General features: G+C 48.8%; 1 protein-coding gene and 1 long non-coding RNA gene across 2 annotated transcripts in view; both read right to left on the reverse strand.

The window, feature by feature from the left end:
* CFAP65 (cilia and flagella associated protein 65) overlaps window positions 1–16,101 on the reverse strand; it is a 39,315-nt gene extending 23,214 nt beyond the window's left edge. The window contains 13 exon segments of the mRNA XM_055574463.1: window positions 929–1,288; window positions 1,520–1,720; window positions 2,128–2,393; window positions 2,791–3,013; window positions 3,470–3,615; window positions 3,903–4,102; window positions 4,295–4,461; window positions 4,961–5,063; window positions 11,010–11,194; window positions 13,400–13,598; window positions 13,925–13,983; window positions 13,985–13,994; window positions 16,088–16,101. Of these exon segments, the coding sequence (XP_055430438.1) occupies window positions 929–1,288; window positions 1,520–1,720; window positions 2,128–2,393; window positions 2,791–3,013; window positions 3,470–3,615; window positions 3,903–4,102; window positions 4,295–4,461; window positions 4,961–5,063; window positions 11,010–11,194; window positions 13,400–13,598; window positions 13,925–13,983; window positions 13,985–13,994; window positions 16,088–16,101 (2,133 nt within the window).
* Window positions 16,102–16,195: 94 nt separating this feature from the next.
* On the reverse strand, window positions 16,196–17,729 carry LOC129646779 (uncharacterized). The gene is made up of 3 exons (XR_008712175.1): window positions 17,416–17,729; window positions 16,715–16,881; window positions 16,196–16,422 (listed from the first exon to the last, which is right to left on the reverse strand). It is a non-coding gene; the product is annotated as an uncharacterized LOC129646779 (long non-coding RNA).
* Between the last annotated feature and the right edge of the window lie 1,277 nt (window positions 17,730–19,006).

A 19,006-nucleotide genomic window follows, 5' to 3' on the forward strand; every position in this document is an offset into this window, starting at 1 on the left:
GCCACACGTGGCTAGTGGTTGGCATATTGGACAGCTTACGACTGCAAGATGTAGCCTAAAAGTCTGATGAGCTCAGCCAAGCCAGATGTCCACAACCTCATTCCTACAAACTTTTGAGTTCCTGCACAGCCAAGATATTAGAACAGAGGCAACTAAAGACTCAGCTTTGGAAAAACTTCTCAAAGGTTTGGATATGCTCCCAAGTTTATAGATGAAAAGACAGCTCAGGGGTCTATACATTAAGGGAGGAGCCCAAGGTAAGGGAGCTGGTCAGGGACTCTGATCTTGACTGCACAGCTCTGCTCTTCCCTGAGCCCCAGCACTCGTCCACTGGGCAAGAACAGCAAGGTGGGCAGAGCAGAGAAGGAGGGAAAGGGGAGGACGGATTGGAAATGTGAAGGGAGCAACATGTCTGGGGCTGATAGGCTGGACTGACCACCTGGTCAAGGGAAGATGGACAAGAAGCCCCTTCCTACATGCACGTAATTACTGGGTGCCCCAGGCTCTGTCCCCCTGGGGCCTAGTTCTTGCCCTCAGCTCTTTCAGAAGGACCACTTCCTACCTCAAGGACCAGCGAGAGGTCAGGAGCCCCCCAGCCAGGAGGCCCAGGAAACTACGTGCACCAGAATTTCCCAAAGGGCTTGAGCCCCACTGAGTTCTCCCTCCAGAGAGGGTGGGAGGCACACGAGAGGGAGACATAATCAGCTGGGCCAAGAAGCCCCTCAGCCAAGGCAGGCCATGAACCTGGGAGAAAGACAGACCACCAAGGCCAAAGTCCAGCCAAGGGGACAAGGAAAGGAGGGAGCAGAGCCCGGCACAGAGAGGACAGGTCCTACCTCACCCCACCCTCCCCTCCGACCCCGCACCCTGCCGTTCAGGCTCCAGGGCAGAGAATCCACCTTCCCCTGTCCCGTCTGCCCACACACACCTTATAGACGGCGAAGGCTTCAAGCTCCACAGCATACAGGCCATTGGGGTGAGGCGGCTGGAAGTGCAGGCGCAGGGCTGTGGACTTGAGAGGGGGCACATCAAAGGTGTTTGGGGTCACCCAGAAGGGGCAGTCAGCCCTGCGTGTCCAGGCCACGGTGATCTTGCCGTTGGTGTGGTTCATGAGGCACAGGGGAATGGGGCTGGGGTCCTTGGGCCTGGGGCAGGCACCGAAATCCACCTCGACGGGCTCAATGCTGACGGGCGGGGGAAAGATGGCCACGTCATTGGTGCCGTCGAAGAAGTACTCAGTCATCGGGGGAATGAGGGGATACTGCGGGGCCGGTATGTCCTCTGAGTCCTGCGTGGGGAGAGACGGGTGGGTGGGGGCCAGTTCTCTGGCTGCTGCCCCTCATCTCTGTGCTCCTTTCCGGAAAAGGCTACAAGAGCTCCGCACATGTCACACCCCCTGACTACGAACGATGCCCATGGCACTGCGGAGTGCAGGACTGCCCAAGGATTGCTAGAGAAGGGGGGGCGTGAACCTGGTAGGGTGGACGGCCCCCCTGGGTCCCAGAGGGACACATCGAACCTCGATGGGGAGCATCAGGGCGCCATTCTTATCCTGCTCCAGCTTCCTCTCCCTCAGCATGATGCCCAGGATGTCAGGCGGGTACAGCGTCAGGCCCCGCACCAGGTGCGTGCGGTACCACGTGAGATGCTGAGGCCGGAGGATGGCTGGCTTGGTGCTCTCTGAGTGGCATGTCCCAATCAGGTCCAGGAACAGTGGGTCCTACAACATTTTGTCTGTGTGAGGCTAGATTTCAGCCTCCACTCACCACCCTGGCCAGAGACTGGCTTCGTCAGGGCACAGTGTGTACCACCCGGTCCGGGGGCCCGGGTGGGGGTTGTCACCTCAAGGCTCTCTGCCCTCCACGTGCTGCGTCGGGTGAGGGCCAAAGTCCCGGGCTGGCAGCAGTGAGAGCAAGACCGGTCCGCCCACCTAGCTCAAAACAAGCCTCTGCATGCCCCTAGCCAACCTCTGGCTCCGAAAGCCAGGCTGGGGGCCCTGGAGGAGAAAATCCTGCAAGTTCCAGAATACAGGTGACTGAGCACCGAGCCCTGTCCTCATGACTGGGCCTCGGATTGGCCCCTCCATCTCCTAGGGGAGCCCGGCCTCGCTCCTCCCCAACAGCTCACCTGGTGGTGGATGAGACAGGCCACCCGCCGCCAGTAGATGATGGGTTGAGTGGGCTGGAAGACACAGCACAGGGTCATGCAGGCCTTGCCCACCAGGGTCCCAAAGGCAGGTCTGATGCTGAAGACGCTCTCCTGACAGTCGATGTCAAAGTGGAAGTAGGCTGTGCAGTCCGACTTGTTCTCCATCCGCAGGGACTGCTCTGAGCGGGTCCCGAGGTTGACCCAGCTGAAGTCAACGCAGTGGTGCTGCAGCCACAGGGCAGGACCTGGGTGGAGGAGGCGGGGGTGGGGGGTCGCTGTGAGTGGGCCTGGCCACCTGGGTGGGTCTCCAAGGGTCCCACCGATGGGAGGTGGTGCTGCCTGGAGACAGAAGATTGGGTTGGAAAGGCTTGGCGCCCCAGCGGCCTGCGGCCTGCGCAGACCACCAGGCTGGGTAGTAGAGGGGCAGCGGTTGGGGGTGGGGGGTTGGGAGTCGGAGAGTGAGTATGGGGACAGTATCTCCAGGTGACCTTAACTGATTCCTAGCTGAGCCCACCAGGGGGCAGCAGACACCCAGGCTGAGGGTAAGGAGGCCCCAGGCGTCTAGCAGCAGAGGCTTGTCAGTTGTAAGCAGGGGCTGCTCCTGTCTCTGGAGGCAGTGCAGTGAGCTGGGACTGCCAGTACCTCTAGAGAAACCAACGACTTTGAGCAGGGTCTGAGAGGCACAGCCAGAGGGCACGATGGACAAGTAGTCCATGGTCCTGACGTCCAAGGTCTCAGGGCGGAAGAACACCGACACGAATTTCTTCTCTCCAGGGGGCACGATGCCATGGGCCGTGGGGCACGAGAAGGCCTGGTCTTTGACCAGCATGTCTGGGGCCACTTCGATCCTGAAGGGGGCGCTCACCTGCGGGGCCAGGAAGGGTCCGGTTACAGGGTGGGGTGGTCCGTCATCACTAAGGTTCCCAGCTGAAGCCCTGCCTCTGCCTCAGTCACCAGCTTGATTGTGGAGCAAGGCTGCCTTGGCCCAGAGGAGGGAAGGGGCTGAGCCATGTGCCCTGCACTGGGACTGCCCAGAGTGGGTACCTCTGCCTTGTCCCAAAGGTACCACGAAGGCTAGCAGTGGTCCTGGCATCAGGACACCTGAGGGCTGCTCTTGGGGTTGTTCTGGGGGGAAGTCAAGGGATAGTCCAGCCCAGCCCCCAGCTGAGATGATGGGGGGACCCCTGCTGACATGAGTGTATCAACAGACATAGGTATGCAAGGCTTGCAACATTCTGTACAGGGGTGGGTATTAGGCGCACCCGGGGCTGTGGTCCCTGAGCCCTGCCCCCACTTCCCCCCACAGGCACAGGACACATACTGCTGACGGGTTATACAGCTTGATCTGCCTCTCAGCGGTGCAGCCCACAGCAACAGAGCCAAAGTGCAGCACTTTCTGGAAGCCTTCAGCATCCTGGTCCTCCGGGCGCCTCTGCTTTATGCTCACCAGCAGCTGGGCGCATTTGGCTGGGCAGAGAGTGGACAGCCTTGGGGAGAAACCCACCAGGGCCTCTGTGGCCCCAAACTGAATAGCCCCTTCAAGGAAAACATGGGTCCCCAGGGGAACACTGGTCTGCGGCACCAAGGGAAACAAAGAGATGACAAAGCCTGTGGGGCTCGGCGAAGGGCGGGAGGCTGATGGAGGTCCCTTGGGGGCCAGGCCAGGGCAGGGGTGGGGGGAGCACACTGGAGGCTTTGTTTCCCAGGGAGGTGCAGCAGGGGGCTCTGGGGACAGGTGAGAGGTTGGGCCTCACCCACAGCCTGCAGCTGGATGCTGCTCTTCTGCTTGCTGCCCTCCCCATACCAGCACGTGGCCTGGGCTTCATAGATGACAGCCATTGGGGGCTGGAAGGTCACCTTGACCCGGCAGGCCTGGCCTGGTTCCAGCAGCCCCATGGGCGGCAGCATCTGGAATGGGCTGGGGGACTCCCAGGTGAAGAAGGTAGGCAGGTCTCTGGGGGTAGGGCGCAGGGGAGGGGGGATGCGGATCAGAGCCACTTTGCCCCCTCTGACCACTGCCCCTGCTTTAGACAGGTAGAGATGCCCCCTTTACTCCCACACCCCACATGCCCGTCTCTTCTGCTCCCAGGAATCCTCCTCCCAGTTGTCGCGCTTCCCGCCTCCAAGCCTCAGCCTCTGCCCTCACCCCACATTTTCCAGGCAGAACCAGGCCTCAGCCATGTCCCCCATGGCGCACATGGGCAACTGCAGGGACGGTGGGCAGATCAGACTGTGGCAGGGCAGGGTGGCTCTCAGGTCCACACAGAACATCCCCTCTGCTTTCTCGAGCCACAGCTGGTCCACGTACTCCTTCTGTGGTGTGTGGAGGCGGCGGTGGGGGGGAGAGGCAGAGGCAGTGACTGATCAGTGGTACTCGGGTGGTACCCACCTCACCCTGGCCCTGGCCATCCCCCCAACATAACCGTGGAGGGCTGGGCTGGGCCACGGCCCTCCTCCATCTCAGTCTCTGAAGACAAAGTCAGTTCCTTGAGCTCTAGCGCCATCTTGGTCTCAGAGATATGGGGCAAAGTTTGGGGAGAATATTTTGAGAGCAGGAGGAAGCCAAGGAATACAGGGCTTTCTGATGGCTAACAGAGTAGCACCGCTTTCCCCACTGCCCCACCCTCCCCACCCCACACATCCAACTGGAAGCCCCTTCTGTCCAATGAGTTTTGGCTCCAAGTTTGTGGGTGTGGATGTGGGTGTGGTGGCTGGGTTGTGGGGGCTCCTCACTCCTCTGGCCTGGCCCTCTGCTCCGAGGTCACTGTGCCCATGTCCCTCCCTGTCCTTCACTCGCCACGGCAGGCCTTACCTTCTCCAGAGGGCGGAAGATGACAGGGAGTGAGAGGGTTAGGCCTGGGCTCAGGAAGATGGGCTGGGGGACGACCGTGAAGAAGAACTTGGTCTTGGGGGGCCTGTGGGAGGGAGCCAAGGAATAAACACTTTGGGATCAGAAAACTAGAAGAGACAGAAGGATTAGGGGAGACCCTGGTAAGCTAAGCAGCTGGTGGGACTGTGGAAGGGGAAACACAGGGGTTATGCCCCAGTAGGAACTGTCTCTTGCATGCCACCCCTTTTCTTACAAACCTTCACTCCAGGATGTCAGAGCACTGAAGGGAAAGATACAGGAGTGGACTTCCCTGGTGGTCCAGTGGTTAAGGAGCCACCTGCCAACGTTGGGGACGCGGGTTCCATCCCTGGCCTGGGGAGATCCCACATGCTGTGGGGCAACGAAGGCCGAGCACCACAACTACTGAGCCCACGCTCTGCAGCGAGAGAGGCCGCTGCGAGGGGAAGCCCACACACCACAACTAGAGTGACGCCTGCTCGCCACAGCCGGAGAAAAGCCCGCGCAGCAACAAAGACCCAGCACAGCCAAAAGTGCATAAATAAATAAACAGAATTACTTAAAAAAAAAGAGACAAAGACAATACTGCCAAAAACTCTATACCAGTAAGTTGAGATAAAATAAACACATTTCTAGGAATGTATAATTGACCAAAAGTGACTCAAGAATTATACATTTTGTGGCCACCCTAACCTAAAATTATCCAAAAAATTGAATAAATAGTCAAAGAATCATCCCACAAAGAAAAGACCAGGCCAGATGGCTTCGCAGCAAGTAGTATGGAGCACTTGATAATTCTAGCCTTGTCTTCCCAACAACAGAAAACAAGGAAACCCTCCCCAAAATACTCTGTGAGTCTATCATAATGTTGTTATCAAAACCTGACAGTTATGAGAAGAAAGGAAAATTACAGGCCAGTACCAGCCATAAACAAAATATTGGCAAAAACAATTTAGCAATGAGTATAGAAAGAACACTCAATCATGAACAAGCGGGGCTTATTCTAGGAATACACCACTGGTTTAACATTAAAAAAAAAAAAGTGGGGATGGATTTTCCTGATGATCCAGTGGTTGGTAATCTTCCTGCCAATGCAGGGGACGTGGGTTCAATCCCTGGTTTGGGAAGATTCCACATGCCTCGGGGCAACTAAGCCTGTGGGCCACAATTACTGAATCCTCTGAGCCCCAGAGCCTGCACACTGCAACAAGAGAAGCCTCCTGCTCACAGAAAGTGCATGCGCAGCAACAAAGACCCAGCACAGCCAAAAAATAATTAATTAACTTTTTTAAAAATCAGGGAATTTCTCTGGCAGTTCAGTGGTTAACACTCCAAATTTCCACTGCAGGGGGCACAGGTTAGATCCCACATGCCCTGTGGTACAGTCAAAAAAAAGAAAATTAAAAATCATTTAATGTAATTCACTGTATTCACAAATTAAGAGAGAAAAAAACAAATGACCATCTCAATAAAGAAAAACATTAAATAAACTTCAACATATGTTTATGACAAAAACTCTCAGCAACCTAGGAATAGAAGGGAACTTCCTTAACCTGATAAAGTCTAAAAAAAGAAGAAAAACAACAACTACAGGAAACATGCAAATTAATGGTGAAACACTGGAATCTTTCACGTTGAGATCATGAGCAAAACAAGGATGCCTTCTATAACCACTGCTGTTCAGCACTTTCCTTTTCAATAGTGCAGGAAGGAAAGACAAAGAAAGAAAAGATACAGGATTGGAAAGGAAGGAAAAAAAATGCCATTTTCATTTAAGGTATGAACATGTACATGGAAAACAGAATTAACAAACACATCATTAGAATTAACGAGAAAGTTTGTCAAGGTTGCTGGGCACAACGGTGTGGACAAAACATCTATATTTTTAAAAAATGACTTTCTAAAAAACCAGCAATAAGCAGAAGAATAAAACAACTTTAAAAGATATCATACTCAGCATCATTAAAAATTTTAAACACTTAGGTATAAATCTAACTAAAGATGTGTAAGACATCTATGGAGAAAATGTTACATTTTATTGAAAGACATGAAAGAAGACCTAAAGAAATATAAAGAGGCACCATGTTCATGAAAGACTCAATTTGTAATGATGTCGATTCTCCCCAAATTGATCTATGTGTGTATGCCCGTGTGCTCAGTCACTTCAGTCATGTCCAGCTCTTTGACCCTATAGACTGTAGGCTCCTCTTGTCCATGGGATTCTCCAGGCAAGAATACTGGAGTGGGTTGCCAATGCCCTCCTCCAGGGGATCTTCCCGACCCAGGAATCAAACCTGTGTCTCTTGTGTCTCCTGCATTGCAGGCGGACTCTTTACCCCACTGAGCCACCTGGAAAGCCTAAATTGATCTATATGTTCAACTAAATCCTAAACAAAATCTTAAAAAGTTGTCTGCTGCTGCTGCTGCTAAGTCGCTTCAGTGATGTCCGACTCTGTGTGACCCCAGAGATGGCAGCCCACCAGGGTCCCCTGTCCCTGGGATTCTCCAGGCAAGAACACTGGAGTGGGTTGCCATTTCCTTCTCCAAATGCATGAAAGCAAAAAGTGAAAGTGAAGTCGCTCAGTCACGTCCAAATCTTAGCGACCCCATGGACTGCAGCCTACCAGGCTCCTCTGCCCATGGGATTTTCCAGGCAAGAGTACTGGAGTGGGTTGCCATTGCCTTCTCCAAAAAGTTGTCTACTTGTATGTATTTAAGTTGATTTGAAGCTATTTATGAAAGTTAAAAGGTCCAATGAGAGCCAAGACAATCTTGAGTAAGAGTGAAGTTGGAGGACTTACACTACAAGATAATTAAGACTTATATATAAGCTTTAATAATCAATTCAGGATGATATTTATTGGCCCAGGGAGAGACAAATAGAGCAAGAGAACAAAACAGGGTTCAGAAATGGTTCCTACATGTATGGACACTTGATAAACATCAGTGGTAGGGAGATCATAAGGCAAAGTATCAAATTTTCAATAAATGGTGCTGGGACAACTGGACATTGATTTGAGGGGAAAAGAGTCATTGGTTCCGTACTTCAAACCATTCACAAGAATCAATTCCATGTAGATAAAAGACAAATATGAAAGGCAAAATTATAATGTCTTTAGAAGATACTATAGGAGAAAATCTTCATGAACTAGATAAGGGTAGAGAAGAACTTGCAAATATCAACCATAAAAGAAAACATATTGGTACATTCGATTCCTTTGAAATTAAGAATGCCTTTTCTTCAAAATACATGATAGAAGAAAAGACAAATCACAAGGTGGGAGAAGAATATTCACAGCACATAACTGATAAAGAATTAGTATCTTCAATAAGAACATTTATTAAAAAAAGACAATCTACAAAGAACATGTAAAGATAGGTAACAGGTACATGAAAAGATGCTCAACATTGCTAATTATTAGAGAAATGCAAATCATAACAATGAAATATCACCTTGCACTGTTATCAAGAAGTCTACAAATAAACATTGGCGAGGATGTGGAGAAAAGGGGACCCTGGTATGCTATTGGTGGGAATGTTAATTGGTCTGCCATCCTGGAAAACAGTATGCAGGTTCCAAAAAAACTAAAAATAGGACTACCATATGATCTAGCGATTCCACTCCTCTGCATATGTCCAGGAAAAAAAAAAAGAAAAATACTAATTGGAAAAGATACACGTACCCCAAATGTTCATAGCAGCACTATTTACAATGCCAAGATACTGGAGCACCCCAAGCGACCATCAACAGACAAACGGGTCAAGAAGATGTGGCATACACACATACACACACACACACTCACAATGGAATATTACCCAGCCACAAAAAATAATGAAATCCATAACATGGGTGGACCTGGAGAATATTATAATTAGTGAAGTAAGTCAGACAAAGACATATACTACATGATATCACTTGTATGTGAAATCTAAAACAAACCAATGTTTATAGCAAAGCAGAAACAGACTCAAAGATTCAGAAAACAAAGTAGTTGTTACCAGTGGGGAGAGGGAAGTGGGAAGGGGCAAGATGAAGATCGGAGTATGGGGTTAAGAGAAACAAACTACCAAATTTAAAATAGATAAGCGGGACTTCCCTGGTGACACAGTGGATAAGAATCTGCCTGCCAATGCAGGGGACACAGGCTCCATCCCTGCCCTGGAAAGATTCCACATGCCGAGGAGCAGCTAAGCCCTTGTGCCACAACTACTGAGTCCACACTCGAGAATCCTCGAGCCGCAACTACTGCGCCCATGTGCCTCGAGCCTGCGCTCCACAGCAAGAGAAGCCGCTGCAATGAGGATCCCAAGCACTGCAAGGAAGAGTAGGCCCCGCTCGACGCAACTAGAGAAAGCCCATGCAAAGCAACAAAGACCCAGCACAGCCAAGAATAGAATAAATAAACAAACCTAAACTTAAAATAATAAAATAAAATAGTTAGGCAACAAGGATATCCTGCATAGCACAGGAAATGATAGCCATTATCTTGTAATAACTTTTAAGGGAGTATAATCTATAAAAGTACTACATCATTATGCTATACAGATGAAATTAATATAATATTGCAAATCAGCTACATTTTAATTCTTTTTGAAAAATGAAAAAAGATAATCTAACAGAAAAATGAGCACAGACTTAAACAGGAATTTCACAAATGAAATGGCCAATAACACAGGAAAAAAACACTTAATTGTAATAGTAATCAGAGAAATGAAAATTAAACCTACAACAAATTAGCATTATTGGCAAAAAATTTAAGTTTAAACAACATCAATTGTTGGTAAAGATGAATGGGAATACTCATATGTGGCTGGTGGGAATATAAATGGGTATAAGTACTTTGGAAACGAGTTTGGCAAACATGTACAAACATCTGTAAGAAGCAAACGGGTACATGTTCTAAGTCACAGTAGTTCTATTCCTTTGTAGCTACCCTAGAAAAACTTGAACTTGTGCAATAGCTGAACAATGTTGATAACAGTCTCAAACTTGAAACAACCGAAACGTCCCTCAGCAGAAGAATTCATAAACACACAGAAGCATACGTTGAACTATTACTCTGTGATGAAAGAGGATAAACTACACACGCGTGTGGATGAGTCTTATGAACATAACTGAGCTATGACCAACCTAGACGGCATACTAAAAAGCAGAAACATCACTTTGCCAACAAAGCTCAGTAGAGTCAAAGCTGTGGATTTTCCAGTAGTCATGCATGGATGTGAGAGTTGGACCATAAAGAAGGCTGAGCACTGAAGAACTGATGCTTCTGAACTGTGGTGCTGGAGAAAACTCTTGAGAGTCCCTTGGACAGCATGGAGATCAAACCAGTTAATCCTAAAGGAATTCAATCCTGAATATTCATTGGAAGGACTGACGTCAAAGCTGAAGCTCCAATACTTTGGCCACCTGATGTGAAGAGCTGAATCACTGGAAAAGACCCTGATGGTGGGAAAGATTGAAGACAGGAGGAGAAGCGGGTAACAGAGAATGAGGTGGTTGGAAGGCATCATCAACTCAACGGACACGAGTTTGAGCATTTGTGAGATAGTGAAGGATGGGGAAGCCTGGCATGCTGCAGTCCATGGGGTTGCAAAGAATCAGACATGACTTAGTGACTGAACAACAACAACAAAAGTATATCGTGTTATCTCACTTACATAAAGCTCATAAGAAGGTAAACAAACTATATCATTTAGGGATGCAAACATAAGTGGCAAGCCCTTTTGAGAAAAACAAGAAAATCATTATCATGAAAGTCAGAACAGTGGTTACCTTTATCAGTAGGGAAGGTGTTCCAAGGCTGGGGGGACACATGATGAGAGAAGGTGAGCTTCAGACACTGTTATTACTCCATTAATTAACCTGGTCACACGGGTTCCACTTTCAACAATTGTTCAAACTATACATGTTCTACACACTCTTTTGGTTTTGTATGACTTATTTTTTAAAGTGGCTGCTTTGAGGGGTTGAGGGCTCAGGGACTTAGTCTCTGATCCCTCATACTGGTACCTGTATTTTATCTTCTGGATTTTCAAGGAGAGATTTTTCAGAACCAGGTTTTTGGTGATCTCCTTCCCCAACACCCAGCCTTTCCATTGTAGCTCCTCAGCCACCTCAATGTCCCAGATGACCCTCTTCTTCACTTTGTCCTGCTTCTTTGGGAAGCACAACTGAGTGTCCATGGAGCTGGCAGGCTGTCCGGTTGGCAGAGAGAAAGGAGAGAAGAATTCAAAGACCCAGAGAATGGGCTAGGATCGCCCCACCTCCAGAAGGTAATGAATTACACCACTTCTTGCCCCATGGGGGATGGTCTGGAGAGAGAAGGTGAGAGGCAGGGAGGCCCTGGAGTCTGATATTACCTCTTCTGAGGTCACTCGAATGGTTTTCCAACTAGATTCACTGAGATACTGCCCCTGAAGCCGTCCCTGGACCGCTCTATCGGCCCCTTAGCCCAGCACACTCAGCAGCCTTAGCTGGCCTGTTCTGTCTCCCGTGTGCCCTCAGACACTGCTCTATTCAGATGCTGCCTTCTCATCCTCCCCATCCTACCCCTTCTCTACAGAAGCCTGTAGAGAACTTCTCTAAGACGTCCCTCACTGGAACTTCTCCAGGGCACAGGGATATTCCACCATTTCCTCTCCCATCCCTCACCTAGCTGGTGGAGCAAAGGACAGAGCCAACTTGCCTGGGGCCAACCCACACCCAATGCCTTGGCTTTGAGGCCACTCCAACCACTGCTCCTAAGGATGCTAGAGGTTTACTGTACCAACACTCCCTGTCTATAACAGCAAATCTTTTCACCGGCTGATCCCTAACCCTTAACTATCTGAGGAGGGAGGGGAATGGACAACTTCTGGGGCAGCAAGATGGAGGGAGGAGGAACCAGGTGTCTCTTTATACCATTCATTGCAGTGAATTTACATTCACTGCCATTTTCCTTTAGCTTTGACCAAGGGTTGTTTTTATATCATTATATAAGGGGGGCCTGGCATGCCGCAGTCCGTGGGGATACGACTTAATGGCTGAGCAACAACAGAGGATAAATGTATGTGTTTAACAGATATGTGCTTCACTACCTATGATGCGCCAGACACTGTAGAGGTTAGTGCCAGGCCTATAATAGTGAATGAGACCATCAAATCCTTTCTCTCTAGGAGCTTACATCTGTTTCAAAATATACAGAATGTCAGATGGCCTGAACTGCCCACGGAGGAAAGGTGACATGGGTGGCCGAAGGTCATTTATTATAAACATCAGTTGATGCATTGATCAGAGTCCAACCAGAAAAACATAAGCCCCTCTGGGTGTTTAAAATAAGGAATTCAATGCACAACGAGGGGCTAGTGAAGTAACCTCAAAGTTAACAACATCAAGAAGCTGCCACCAGGGACTTCCCCGGTGGTCCAGTGGTTGAGAATCAGCCTGCCAAAGCGGTAGACATGGGTTTGATCCCTGGTCTACAAAGATCCCACATGTCGAGGAGCAACTAAGCCCGGGTGCCACAGCTACTAAGCCCGTGCACCTAGAACGTGGGCTCCACAATAAGAGAAACCACTGCAGTGAGAAGCCCGTGCACCACAATGAAGAGTAGCCCCCTGCTCACTGCAACTAGAGAAAGCCCACGTGCAGCAACAAAGACCCAGCACAGCCAAAAAAAAATAAACTAATTAATATAATTTTAAAAAGAAGGTGCTGCTGTAGGTGGGGGTCTCAGAACCCAGAGCACTGTCTGGTGCCGATGGGAGTGACAGCGAGACACAGCCGACCGAGACACTGTCAAAAGCAGGGAGGGAAGAAGAGACGTATCTGGGCTTCTCCCCTCCTCCCACCTTTATTCTCAGCCAGCTCAGAGCAGAGTTGGGAAGGGCAGTGAATGAATCTGTGTGCAAACTGGCCTGGAACGGCACAGATGCAGGGGAGAGATGACCATGGTCCACAGGGAGGCAAATGCAACCACCATCACATTTAAGGCAACCCAAGAACTCCCACATGACAGACATGTGCTGCACAAAACGCAGTCAGACCCCTACGTTACCTCCCTAGACGAGCACTGGCCACCCTGACCCGCTGCTGTCACACAGAGAGAACCCTGAGAGCTGCAAAAATGCAAACATCCACCCACTGGACAAATGCAAGGCCCTAGGTAGGCATCAAGATCAGAAGAGCTTTTCGAAGGAAGAGAGAACTACAGGCTACTCTTATCAGCCGCAAACTCCCATCTCCCCAACATTCTTCTCTCCGTCGTCATGCTCACAGCTGCCACCGCTCCAGCTGGCCTGGGGCTCCGTGTATGTAGCGTCTAGTAATGGGGTTGGGACAGGAGAGAGGGGTGCTCCCAGATTCCGACCCCTGCTGCCCTGCTGCCCATCCACCCCACTTGGCCCCACAGGCGTCCTCACAAAGGCACTGGCGTTGCTGCTGCTGGAGGCACTCATGGCCATGCTGCTGCCAGTGATGGTGGGAAAGGCCACCGTGCTGGCACTCAGGCATGATCCGGAGTTCGTGGTGCAGTCCCCGCTGTCCCTAGTCCTCATGAGGAGGCTGAGGGCTGCTTCAATGAGCACTGGGTGCCAGGAACACAAGTCCGAAGGAAGCTCTCTGGCTAAGCCAAGAGTTCCTGCCAGTCAGGAGCTGGAAAGAGACCAGAGAGGAGACAGGAGGGGCATGAGAGAGACATCAATGGAGAAGACTCACCATGGGCACTGTGATCATGGAGAGTTGCCTGCTTCCGAGCTCTGGCAACAGGTGTGAAGTGGCACGTGAGAAACGAGCCTGAATACAAGACCCAGGGCTTCGTCTGGGAGCCTAGAGGCTCACCATTCAGGAAAGGCCATTTGGAAAAGGGAACTGGGGATGAGGCCCATGCAGCACTGCCCTCCATAGCCACACGTGGCATTTCTCAGTAAACTCCCAGTGCATGTCACTGAAGCATATGCATTGCTTTTACCTGGCTTTTACTCTCTACTTGTTGCCTCTGAACATGGCTGGCCTCCTCTGAGAAGAGAAATAAGGAACAAAGAAAAGGCAAATGAGACTGAAGGCTTCTTGGGCTTCTGAGTTTTCTCTTATCAGTACACAACCTGTTCAGTTCAGTCGCTCAGTCGTGTCCGACTCCTTGCAACTCCATGAATCGCAGCACGCAGGCCTCCCTGTCCATCACCAACTGCCGGAGTTCACTCAAACTCATGTCCTATGAGTTGGTGATGCCATCCAACCATCTCACTCTCTGTTGCCCCCTTCTCCTCCTGCCCTCAATCTTTCCCAGCATCAGGGTCTTTTCAAATGAGTCAGCTCTTTGCATTACGTGGCCAAAGTATTGGAACTTCAGCTTCAACATCAGTCCTTCCAATAAACACCCAGGACTGATCTCCTTTAGGATGGACTGGTTGGATCTCCCTGCAGTTCAAGGGACTTTCAAGAGTCTTCTCCAACACCACAGTTCAAAAGCATCAATTCTTCGGTGCTCAGCTTTCTTCACAGTCCAATTCTCACATCCATACATAACTACTGGAAAAACCATATCCTTGACTAGACGGACCTTTGTTGGCAAAGTAATGTCTCTGCTTTTAATCCAGGTTTAAAGGAAGCCTTCAATGAAATGAGCCAAAGCCTTTGACTGTGTGGATCACAATAAACTGTGGAAAATTCTGAAAGAGATGGGAATACCAGACCACCTGACCTGCCTCTTGAGAAACCTATATGCAGGTCAGGAAGCAACAGTTAGAACTGGACATGGAACAACAGACTGGTTCCAAATAGGAAAAGGAGTATGTCAAGGCTATATATTGTCACCCTGCTTATTTAACTTCTAGGCAGAGTACATCATGAGAAACGCTGGGCTGGAAGAAGCACAAGCTGGAATCAAGATTGCCGGGAGAAATATCAATAACCTCAGATATGCAGATGACACCATCCTTATGGCAGAAAGTGAAGAGGAACTCAAAAGCCCCTTGATGAAAGTGAAAGAGGAGAGTGAAAAAGTTGGCTTAAAGCTCAACATTCAGAAAACTAAGATCGTGGCATCTGGTCCCATCCCTTCATGGGAAATAGATGGGGAAACAGTGGAAACAGTGTCAGACTTTATTTTTCTGGGCTCCAAAATCACTGCAAATGGTGACTGAAGCCATGAAATTAAAAAATGCTTACTCCTTGGAAGAAAAGCTATGACCAACCTAGATAGCATATTGAAAAGCAGAAACATTACTTTGCCAACAAAGGTCCGTCTAGTCAAGGCTATGGTTTTTCCAGTGGTCATGTATGGATGTGAGAGTTGGACTGTGAAGAAGGCTGAGCGCCGAAGAATTGATGCTTTTGAACTGTGGTGTTGGAGAAGACTCTTGAGAGTCCCTTGGACTGCGAGGAGATCCAACCAGTCCATTCTGAAGGAGATCGGCCCTGGGACTTCTTTGGAAGGAATGATGCTAAAGCTGAAACTCCAGTACTTTGGTCACCTCATGCGAAGAGTTGACTCATTGGAAAAGACTCTGATGCTGGGAGGGATTGGGGGCAGGAGGAGAAGGGGACGACAGAGGATCAGATGGCTGGATGGCATCACTGACTCGATGGACATGAGTCTGAGTGAACTCTGGGAGTTGGTGATGGACAGGGAGGCCTGGCATGCTACGATTCATGGGGTCACAAAGAGTTGGACACGACTGAGCAACGGAACTGAACTGAACTCACTGAAATGATGATTCAATCCAAGGACAAATGAATCAACCTCTAAAGCAGAGGGATCCAGTCATAGTCTGTGTCTGGAAATTATATACAAATGTTATAGGCAAATTATATGCAAATTTCATGGGTATGGGCATGTGCTCTTTTCTAGGGAGAGTGTCCACAGCTTTCAACAAATGCTCAAAAGGGTGCTTGGCCCTGCTTTGGACACACAAGGGTCCCAAACTGGCTCTGGCTCCATCTCAAATCCCCCTTCCTTCTGCACATACACCCTGGTGTGGCTACCATATTTGAAAGCATTAATGTACTCCTTTTTTGAACATATGTGCATATTTAAGATTACTCAGTATCTTCCCCCACCTCTTTGAATAACAATTTCCAAAATAATAACAACTTCTAAGAAAACTTACTGAGAATTTATCATGTGCCAAGCAGTGCTGTAAGTCCTTCACATGTATTTTAATCCTTATAACAATTTATGATTAGATGTGAGTCATCTTTTATTTGGCCTGAAATTATTTATTTTCAAGTCTGGGGTTCAGCCCCTTATTATAACATAGTTTGCTTTAGGAAACAATTGTATGGTCACCCTTTAGAAATTTCCACACTTCCATCAGACACTCTCCCATACCCTTCTCACCATTCATCCAGACCAAAATATTCTGTTGATGTACTCTTTTCCTAACTGGCAACAAGTCCAAACCGTCTAGGGGCTTCACTGGTGGCTCAGTGGTAAAGAATCTGCCTGCCAAGAAGGAGATGTGGGTTCAATCCCTGGGTTGGGAAGAACCCCCGGAAAAGGAAATGGCAACCCACTCCAGTATTCTTGCCTGGGAAATCTCATGGACAGAGGAGCCTGGTGGGCTACAGTCCGTGGGGTCACAAAAGAGTCAGACATAACAAAGCAACTAAACAATAGCAACCAAACCCTCTGCAGGGGACTATCTTACATTCACTCATTCATTCATTCACAAGACATTTACTGAATGCCTGCTATGTACCAGTGCTAGCCCAGACAGGACAGGTAAGGCTCCTACCTTCAATTGGAAGTGAACATTCAGATGGAATCAAAGAGATGCAAGATGGTGAGACAGGGAGGAAGGCCCCATTACTTTTCTGCTGTTGGATGGCTTTGTAGTACTTCCCTGGCTCAGTAATGGCTGTAACCATAGGGCATTCTACAAACAGCCTCTGCCTCTGGACTCTGAAAAAAAAAATCTCTGATCAACATTTCTGGAAAAAAAAGAGAGATAACAGGGTAAAACCCTGGTCCAGACCAGGGCTTAGGGCTTAGGGAAGTGAGCACTGGTCCTGGAGCAAGAAAAGTTGGGTTCCAGCATCTGCTCCGATTCATTTGAAATGGGCAAGTTTCTCCATCTCCTCAAGCCTCAGTCTCCTCACCTGTAAAATGAAGGTTATCCTATTTCACAAAATTGACTCTAAGTTTGAAAGAAACAGAGAATTTGAAAAAGCCCTAGGCAAACCTATGTTACTATAACTAACAATGATAATTTCCACACTAGCATGTGCTACTCTTCCAAAGACTGCGATCATTGCAAGGACACTGGGCAAGGGAGGTGTTTTTTTTCGTCTCTTTTTTATATCTTGAGAACCTTAAAAAAATCATCAGCTTCCTTTATTTGCCTAATTTCCAACCTAAAAATTCCTAAGATGACCAGTGTAAAAAGTGGCGGGTTGCCAAGAAGAAATAAAATATACTTAGAGCGGTTTCACTAACCTCTAAGAGATCTCCAGGCTGATCTCACCCAAGTCTTAGTACCTCAGGGCTCTCCGACGGACACTGAGGGCACCCCGTCACGACTTCCCAAAGGAGACAGTCTCCTAAGACAGATACCTTCTCTGGCCACTCGCGCAGCTCGCCGGGTCGCTGGGACCAACGCTCAGAACTCACACCGTCGCCATGTTGTCGTTTCTATAGATACAAGACGCAAGCGTCATGGCGTCTCCTGGTTTCCCAGGGCAACGACGGCTACCCTCATGAGTCATGGATCAGAGAAAGCGAAGACCCCGCCCAACTTCAACGTTCACCCTTATTTTTTATTCTCCAACTTCCCTGCTGGCTGTAACTGTCTTCTACCAGTTGCAACAGTTGTTGGGACGTCCCCGAAATCTTGGCTTTAGTTGACGAGCAAATTCGGAGGAGGGTAATCCAAGGACTTGTCAGAGCAGTGGGAGTCGTTTCTGTTCTTTTGTGATACCCCTTGGTGACAGAGTCAGAATCTCTCCGAGAACTTCGTTCTGTGATTACAATTGTTAACTTAAAAGCAGTAGTTATTTCTTACTTGCATTGCAAATGAATTCTTTTTGCAGGTGGAAGGGAATGTCTCCTAGGCATTTTCTCCTGGCATTTCCTCCAGCCCAGCACAAAGCTAACGCTTTTGAAGGGATCTGAAGGTGGATGTTTGAAGAAGGCATTATTTCACATAATATGGATTTTTGGAAGCCCACTGGTTCATTTGTTCGTTTGTCCTTTGAAGGGAAGAGTCTCATTTGGTGAAGACTCCTTAGGTGGTTGAAGCTGAAAATCTGAGATCATTTATGGGCAATTAAAGATGCTTCACTACCCAGGACAGTGCTGAAGGCTGGGTGTTAGAGGGAGAGACTCTAGGGGTAAACCCAGAAAATAAACTCTCATTTTGGGAAAGTTGGAGTTTAAAGGTAAAAGATACACTTAGATGACAATGCTGCCTTAATTGGCCTGGGAGATCACATGGCCAGAGGCTGAAATGAAGGGTCAGGCCAGGGGCCTATTACGTTATGCCAGCACAATTAGGTCTGGAGTTTTCTTGGGATTGAGGAATGTGGAACCCGGTGAGTTTTTCACTGGTTTTAACATTATTCTCAGAATAGGAAACCTGCACTTTGGACATTACCACTTCTATGTTGTTTGTGGTTTCTATAATGATTTCCTTTTTGTTTTCCTTTAAGCTCTTTTTGAAATGGTCAGCCTGACTCAGCTGAACCTGAAGAACAGGGAAAGGGACCTGTTTGTCTATTCTTAGGCCAGAAAAAAATAAGGAGCAGTAACTCTGGAGGCAAGGCTCGGTGGTAGCCTCAGAAATCCCAGCGAGAAAACCCTAAGGAGACTAGAGCTAGAAAAGCTTATTCTAGGAGCCACACACCCTTGTGCCTCTTCACTGAAGGAGTGTCCCTCCAGAGCTGGTCTGTCCAATCAGTGGTGGCTTCTGGGCTTGGGACAGTGAGAGGGAATTCTTGGTTGGTCCCTTATGGGCTCTACTTCTACAAGGTTCTGCCTGCCTCCTGGGAACTCTGCTGATGAGTGACCTTGACCGGCATGGTGGACTCCC

This window comes from Bubalus kerabau, chromosome 3, assembly GCF_029407905.1.
Source record: "Bubalus kerabau isolate K-KA32 ecotype Philippines breed swamp buffalo chromosome 3, PCC_UOA_SB_1v2, whole genome shotgun sequence".
NCBI lineage: Eukaryota > Metazoa > Chordata > Mammalia > Artiodactyla > Bovidae > Bubalus > Bubalus kerabau.